The sequence below is a fragment of the Cynara cardunculus genome (genome assembly GCF_001531365.2).
Source record: "Cynara cardunculus var. scolymus isolate 2C chromosome LG 2, CcrdV1, whole genome shotgun sequence".
Classification (NCBI taxonomy): domain Eukaryota; kingdom Viridiplantae; phylum Streptophyta; class Magnoliopsida; order Asterales; family Asteraceae; genus Cynara; species Cynara cardunculus.
In genome coordinates this window covers 17421108-17429658 of record NC_037529.1, presented here as the reverse complement: position 1 = coordinate 17429658, position 8551 = coordinate 17421108, and the positions used below count along the sequence as shown (strand labels likewise).

Sequence of the window (8551 nt, the reverse complement as noted above, 5' to 3'; positions counted from 1 at the left end):
CATGTTATGTTATTTCTTTTCCAGTGTATTGGCTCTTAGCTCATAGCTTTGAGAGAGGGATCTTCCCTGGACAATCATTTGATTGCTTTTATCTTAATGAAAATTACATCATCTTCTCCATTGAATCTCCTCTGTTCCGGTTAACTTGATTTTGCCATTCTCTACCAGAATCCAAACAAAGTGTCTTCAATAAAATAATGGTTCGTAGAGAGGACGAAACTCATTAAATAAGTTGCAAATATTCAAGTACCTAAAACAAAAATATAGCCTATTATTTATAGTAAATAACTAGGATCGTAAAAAGGAAACCGCAAAAAGAAAAGCTAGACTTGGAATAGGATAGGTTAGCTAAGAGATAAGAGTAGCTATAATCAATGGATAAGAGACAATGATGAGTAAAAGCTTCAACCATATCTCTTCTATTCTAACACATCTTTTTTTCATTCACTTTTTTTTTCTTCCTGTAATATTTCTGAAGAGTCCTGGTGCTATAAGCGTTGTCCATGCTGCTTCCACTCTCTGTAGGCATTCTTCAGGAAGATGCTTTTTCAATTGAGTTCTCAAGTAGATTTCCAGCAACTACCTCTCGCCATCGTCACAACCCGACGAACTCTCAGTCATTACCATCTTCCAACAATCGGTGGAGTTCATCACAAGCGCGTCCAAGTCAATCTTTGACATGACTGGACCAACCTTTCTCTGCATATTGGTGAGATTGTGAGTGTGTGTTCTGTCCAGAAGTCTTCATTCTTGTTCAGTCACTGATAACTCATGTTCTCTGAACCCACATCTTGTCTTCTCGTGCTAATCTGAAAAATACACGAACTCCCTACTTCATCAAACCTCTTAAAACTTCCACACCAGCCATAGCCAATACTAACCTTCTTGATCAATTACAAATCATAGATTTGTCCCAATTTTCTTCTATGGTTCCAATCTGTGTTCATGTTCGTAGGTGGTAGAGGAAAAGATGGCCACTTCCAGCAACTATAGACCCCAACTACAAACCTTGGAAAACTAACGACCATGTGGTCATATCGTGGCTAATAACGTTAATGGCATCAGAAGTGGGTTTTCTTGTTATACTAATCTACTAAGGATATATGGGAGGTCGCGTGTGAAACTTACTCCAGCACTGATAATTCATTTGCATTATTTGACATTGAGACTAGATTGTATGATCTATGCCAAACAGATCTTCATGTCACAGTTGCATAATATTTTAATCTACTCACCGATACCTGATATTGGTTACAGCTTGACGTTTATGAAGCTTACCCATGGAATTGCTCCCATGATTCTGACCTTTATAAAAAAGTCATTGAACAGAACAGAACTTTCAGATATCACCTAGGTCGAATAATGAGAATGAAGCCCTTGCCATCAATCCTTGAGGCATGTGCTGAAGTCAGAAGGGAAGAAAGCGGGAAGAAACTTATGATGTCAGATAATTCACATCCCACCATTGTAGAAGGATCAACCATGTACACCACAACATTTTTCATGGGAGAACAAATGTTGAAAGGGTGGATGACCCTGCTGTGGTCACTACAAGAAATATATATGCTGGAAACTGCAAGGTAAATCGGCAAATTGGGGACCAACACGCAAGAATGACCATGGAAGTCGAGCACATGTAGTGGCTGCCTATAAAGCAATGCAAATTCTGTTTCTTTTACTAAGGAACAGCTTGATGCTCTGCAACAACTCCTAGGGAATGCTTTCCAACTATCCTCAACTCCTTAACCATTTACAAGTTTGTTTGCACATCACAGTATGTTCCCATATGCTTGTATGGTACACATGAAACGGAAGACTGAGATTCTATGGAACTTTTAACCATATGACAGGAAATATCACTGCTTTTCTCTTCTGCAAACCATGTGAAAACCACTCATATGTTCGTATAGCTGATGGATTCCTCTCGATAGTTGCTGGAATAGGGTTGATACGCTTAGATCTTCATCTATAGGATCTTCTTTATGCTCCCCAATTGAGCTGCAATTTACTTTCCATCAACAAACATACACAAGATATACAATGTGTGATTAAGTTTTATTCTAAATTTTGTGAATTCCAGGAGGTGAATTCAGGGAAGGTGATTGGTGCTACTAAAACATATTGGTCTCTACTTGCTTCGAGAAAACCAAACCTCTTCAAAATGCGTCGTCTCAGTGACCGTTGGTCGTAATTCCCTTCTTTCCAATCTTGTTAAAAATCAAGTTATGTTATGGCATTTTTGCCTTGGTTATCCGAGCTTTGTCTATCTTGAAAATATGTTTCCACATCTCTTTATCCATAAAATGCCGAATCTTGTTCAATGTGAAATTTGTCAATTGTTGAAACATAAGTGACATTTATCCTAGATGGCAATACAAGCCTTCTCACCCCTTCTCAATTATTCATAGTGACATATGGGCCCCTCAAGAGTGAAAAATGTTAATCGGGAACGTTGGTTCATTATTTTCATAGACGATCACACAAGAACCACACAAATTTTTTTGATAAAAGAAAAATCTAGAACACCAACCATATTTCAAGCCTTCTATTACATGATATCTACTTAATTCTATTGCAAAATTCAAGTTCTCACAACTGACAATGCTAAGGATTTATTCCACACTTGGCCCATACTTATGCATGCATGGAATTGTTCATATAAGTTCACGTGTAGATACCCCTCAACTAAGTGGCATTGTCGAGAGGAAAAATATCACCTACTCTATGTATCAAGGTTGATCATGTTCTCAAATCATGTACCTAAATGATTATGGGGGGAAGCCATTCTTATTGCCACTTACCTCATCAATAGGATGCCTTGCAGTGTCCTTCAATTTAAATATTCTCGTCAAGTCCTCATTGGTATCTATCCTCATGTCAAGTCATTCTCAGTAGACCTATCTCTCAAGGTGTTTGGTAGTATCTCCTTTGTTCACATCCATCGATATCAAACAAAACTAGACCCCAACTTCTACAATTGCGTTTTTCTTGGCTACTCCTCAAATCAAAAGGGTTATAAATGTTATTTTTCGCCAACAAAAGGCTTAACAACTCCATGGATGTCACCTTCTTTGAATCAATTTTATTTTCCTAACTCTCAAATTCTGGGAGAGGACTTCTACGGAATTTCAGATTTGGTCATCCTTCCTACGACAAAACTGCCCTCAAGTGATCAAAACACCCGAGGCATCTTTCCTACTACAAACATGCCCTCGAGGAAATGATCAACGTGAGGTTACTGATGATCAACCCAAGTTCGTCACTGATACTCTGTTCAAACTAAACATACCTCTGATCAATCCAAGCCTATTCCTGATATCATTGTTTATTCAAGAAGAAAATCCTCAGGACAATCATAGACCATTATGCATCTACAAGAATGTCAAACACCCGATCCAAATATTCTATCAACAAATTACGAAGGTGAGAATTTTCTAGTTGATGATTCCTTCCTTGCTTCCACTTGCTCTCAGAAAGGGTGTTCGAACTTGCACCACTCATCCAATTGAAAAATATATGGCATATGGAAATTTATTACTTTTCTATGAAGCCTTTGTTTCATAGCTTGACAACATACAAATTACCCATAATATTCACGAGGCTCTCAAATATCGTAAAGGTAAACATGCAATTGAAGAAGAAATTCAAGCATTGGAAAGTGATGGCACATGGACGCTCGTTGAACACCTGGGAAAACGCAGTAGGATGCAAGTGGATGTTTAACAGTTAAATATCAAGCAAATGGGAATGTGGAATGGTTTAAAGCCCTACTTGTAGTGAAGGGTGTTGATCACCAAGAGACATTTATCCCCGTTGCTAAGTTGAACATAATAGGCACATGGACGCTCGTTGAACACCTGGGAAAACGCAGTAGGATGCAAGTGGATGTTTAACAGTTAAATATCAAGCAAATGGGAATGTGGAATGGTTTAAAGCCCTACTTGTAGTGAAGGGTGTTGATCACCAAGAGACATTTATCCCCGTTGCTAAGTTGAACATAATACGGGTACTACTTTTCTTGGCTGTGAATTATGATTGGCCGCTTTACCAACTGGATGCCTTCTTTAAGGGGGATCTCGAAGAATAAGTCTACATGCAAATTCCTTCTCAATCGGAGAACAATTCAAACAACAAATTGGTTTCCTCAATTTTGGTCTAAAGCAATCTCTTCGTGCATGGTTTGATAGATATGGTAAACCCGTGAAGAAAAATGACTATAATTAGTGCCAAGTTGACCAATATTATTCATAAAATCTCTCCATGAGGCAACATTGCTATTTTAATCGTTTATATGGATGATGTTATCCAGCTAGTGACTGAAGGAATTCTTTGTCTCAAGAAGATACAGGCAAAAAAATTGAAATCAAGGAACTTGGAATTTTGGAGATATTTTTTGGGAGTGGAAGTTGCCCGAGCAAAAAAAGGAAGCAATATCTCAAAGGAAGTACAAGATTGACTCATTAAAGAAACTGGGATGTTAGGATGTAAGCCCACCAGTACACCTGCGCCCTCGAACCAAAATCTGAAGCTAGGCACTGAAGAAGTCCCGGTTGATAAAGGAAGATACTGGAGGCTTGTAGGCAAATTCATATACTTATCTCATACTAGTCTAGATATTGCATAAGAAGTATTGCCGGTCAACTTATGAACTGCCCTATGAACATTTGGAAGTTGTGAACCGAATCTCGAGGTATTTAAAAGCAGCGTTGGGACAAAGACTGAGGTTCAAGAAATCATCAAATTGCACGCTAGAAGTCTACACTGATGTTAGCTGGGCTGAGAAGTCTACTGAAAGAAGATCAACTAGTGGGTATTGTTCATTTTTAAGGAAAAAGCAGGCAGTTGTATCCAAAAGTAGTGCTGAATCTTAATACCGAGCATTGGCTATTGGAATATGCGAAAGAATGTGGATTTTAAGACCATTAACATAACTCAAAGTAGAGGTAAATGGCACAATTGCAATGAAAAGCAACAATGAAGCTGCAATCAACATTGCAATTCTGGTACATCATGACGGAACCAAACATATCGAAATTGATCGATATTTCATTTCAGAAAAGGTTACAGTGGTGTTGTGGAGCTGAAGATGGAGCTGGCTTATGTTACTGATTGCAGATGTACTTACCAAAGCACTTCCAAGATCAACTTTCGAAGAACTTAACTCCAAACCCAACTTGAAGGCGATTGTAGAATTATAGGAGGATTAGAAAGTTTATTTAATTACTATTATGTATGTTCTTTTATTCAGTCTTCCAGTTTTGGTGGGCTCTTAATAGGATTAGGAAACATATTTGGATAGGGATCTTTTTGTGTATATATAGGGTTTTTATCTTTCTTTGGGAATTACAGTCTTTTCATTACTATCTTCTTGACTATGTTGTAAAAATCGCGATATATCGTCGATATATTGGCGATATATCGGATATCGGACCTAGACAAAATATCGCTGCAGAAATATCGGTCAAAATATCGCCCCCGATAATATCGCCGATATTTTCCGATTTTTCCCGATATTTACCGATATTTTGATGTATATATCGGACCGATATATCGATTTTTTAAGGTTCAATTATTTGGGCTTTTGTTATTTTCATGGGCTTAGTTTTTTGAGCTTGGTAACATATATTAGGTCTCAAATTAAGAGTCTGGCTTATAACGTCTCCTTCACGCCAACGGTCTTCTTCCTTTCTTTTCATCTTTACGACTTCACACTTTACAGACACCGAGTTCACTTCACGATTCACGACTTCAGACTTCTCACGGAGTCATGGTTTGGCTTCTTTTCTCAAGAAGTTGGACCAAGTACAAGAAGTAAAAGGGAGCGCTATAGAGATGATGATGATCATCATCATCATGTTGGAGATGAAGGGGAAGAAGAGGAAGATTGGGAAGCTAACCTAAACGAAGAAGTGAATGTATTGGATGATGTTGACTCGGATGTCGAATCTATTGCTTGCGATTAGCTCGTTTTTGAACACTTTAGATGATGTGATGTTTTAATTTTGAAACTATATTTCTAAACTCTAATTAATGCATATTATATATATAATTCTAAGAAATATTATGTTAACCGCTATTTTGGACGATATATCATCGATATGTCACCGATATAACCGATATATCGAATATCGGTCCTGACCGATATTTTGTATTCTGACCGCAGTAACAGCATAGCTTCTTGACGAGTACGTGTTGGATCTTTTTCAAGATTCTGTTCCTGTTCTAAAACTTTGGATCACATAAAGTAGAGTCTAGTACCATCTGTGTTTTTTCTATATCCTGGAACGAATCATTTTATTATTATTCTGTCTGGTTGTAATGCACCTGCCACCCACTTCACTGTCTACCTCTTAAATAGGTATTTTCTGAGCGAAGGGGTCAGTGGAAAGCTGCAACGCAGTCGCAGGAATTCTTTAGAACTCTCCAAAGGTACTACAACAATGCTTACATGGATGCAGAGAAACAAAATGCCATTAATGTGTAAGTGGACATTGTTTCCTTACCTTGAAGCATCATTTGGTTGGTTCTTCCATTCTCTTAGTATTATTTTCATATTATTTTGCATATCCTTACCATTTTATTTTTGTATGTTCTTCCACAATTATTTTTTCAACTAATAGATGGATCACTTTGTATAAGCAGATTTTTGGGGCATTTTCAGCCACAGGATGGTAAACCTGAAGTATGGGAGCTGGATTCAGACCAGCATTTCAGTGCATATAGGAATGGATGCTCAGCGGTGGATAAAGATGGGAGGTAATATAAATGGAAGTTATCTACTTACGCTTTTGCTAATGTACAGACAAGTTTGACCTGGAAATAAGTTTGCTCGACTACAAGTTTATAATGTAGGGACCACACAGTTCCTTCCCCTCAGGGAAAAGGTCACGTACGGTAGAACCTCAATGGAGAGTGCTGGGTTTTTCACCACTGATAACCTATTATCGGGGGGCATAAAATGCTGGATGCTTCCGTCCACTAACAATATGTGTTCTTATCTGTTTTGGAAATATTAAATAGTCGAAAGAATGTTTTATGTGAGACGACAGTGGATTAATCTTCAAGATTTGAAAGAGTGAGATGAGGAAAGAATATAGAAGATTGTACGTCATGCATGCCCAACATGGAAGAAAGATATTTCAGACCAAGGCATATGCCTCATTTGAGGCTTGAGAGGCGCCGTCTTAGGTGTGATTTTGGACCGCTTCGCATTGAGGCGTGCCTCGAGCCGCACTATGAGCCATACGCTTTGTTCGCTTTTTAAAACCATGGAAGCTAGAATGAATGGAGTAGATTATTCTTTCTTTTAACTTCTTAATGAAGTGTATTTACTTGAATTTCCAGCGTTGTGGCTTATGTTTTTTTGCTGCCAAAAATAATGTTGAAAGTTTAAAATATTCAAATATCAACTTCACTTATTGGAATTACTGGCCCCGAACAACTGCTTCTGTCAGATTTTATGGTTCTTGAACTGTGGAGCTACATCTGCCTGGAATTCTTTTGTGATTGCTCATCTTTGTTTTTTATGGGACTTGCTTCATTGCGTCTGATATTAGAATGTTCTTTTCCAGATTCTGATAACTTTGATGCCATATTGGTGTAGGTCATTGCATAAGAAATCTTTATCAGATGGCAACATAATTCGTGAAAGCAAGTTACCTACCTCGAGCTCTAATATTGGCAAGAGCTTTGCATGCTCTGCCTTATCAGATCGATCACCTGGAGAAAGCAAAATGATTTTTGGGTCTAAACCAGAAATATCAACCTGTGATAGTGGCTTGACATGCTCAAGGTGTGTTTATTTTCTGTTATTCAATTTTTCTCTCTGAATCATCTTTCTAAGTGAAATCGTTTTGGGTTTATATGATATATCTTGTGCAATTTTTCTCTTTGATATATCTAGTAAAGTTCCATCTGCGGTTGGAACTTCAGTTCTTGACCTTGAGATATCATCTTTTTTGTTCAGCCTTGTTAAATCAAATTGCAATGTGAAAAGGGAGGGTGTTAATCCCAGATCTTAGGTCAATATTTCACTCACTGGAGCTTTTTTCTGATGGTACATGTTACACAAAACAAAGTAGGTGATTTATTTAGAACATGTTCTAATGTAAAAACGTTCCAAGATTTTTCTTAAGTGCCTCAAATCTGTACCTGCAGATAGCGTATGAGGCATGCTTCTGTTGTCATCTTTACTAGGTTGTGTCAATAAATTAGAGAAAACGATGTAGAGAGAATTTTGGAAGAACCGGGAAATCGAAGGAATCTTATTTTTGAAATTGGGATTATTCACAAATGAGGATAACCCAACCTATTTATAGGTAATAGCCACGTCACGCTAGCAGAAAAAAGACTAAGGGGCTGTTTGGCAGTTGCTGAATGATTTAGTGCAGAATAGTTAAGAGGTCAGAATGGTTAAAAGGGTCAGAATGGTTAAGTGCTGAATGAAATAATGTTGTTTGGTAACTGTTATCTGAATGACAACAAATTACCATTATAACCCTGGTATGATTTAAGTACAAGAATGATTAAATCCAAAATCTCCAAACAAAGA

The 8551-nt window shown here is 37.7% G+C and overlaps 1 protein-coding gene across 2 annotated transcripts in view; it reads left to right on the top strand.

The window, feature by feature from the left end:
* The window catches only part of LOC112506232 (phosphoinositide phosphatase SAC2-like), a 34821-nt gene that overhangs the window by 16567 nt on the left and 9703 nt on the right, over positions 1 to 8551 (top strand). For both annotated transcript variants that reach the window (XM_025110251.1, XM_025110250.1), the window contains 3 exons: positions 6359 to 6480; positions 6643 to 6756; positions 7604 to 7792. In XM_025110251.1, coding sequence (XP_024966019.1) covers positions 6359 to 6480; positions 6643 to 6756; positions 7604 to 7792 — 425 coding nt within the window. The remainder of the gene's footprint in view (positions 1 to 6358; positions 6481 to 6642; positions 6757 to 7603; positions 7793 to 8551) is intronic.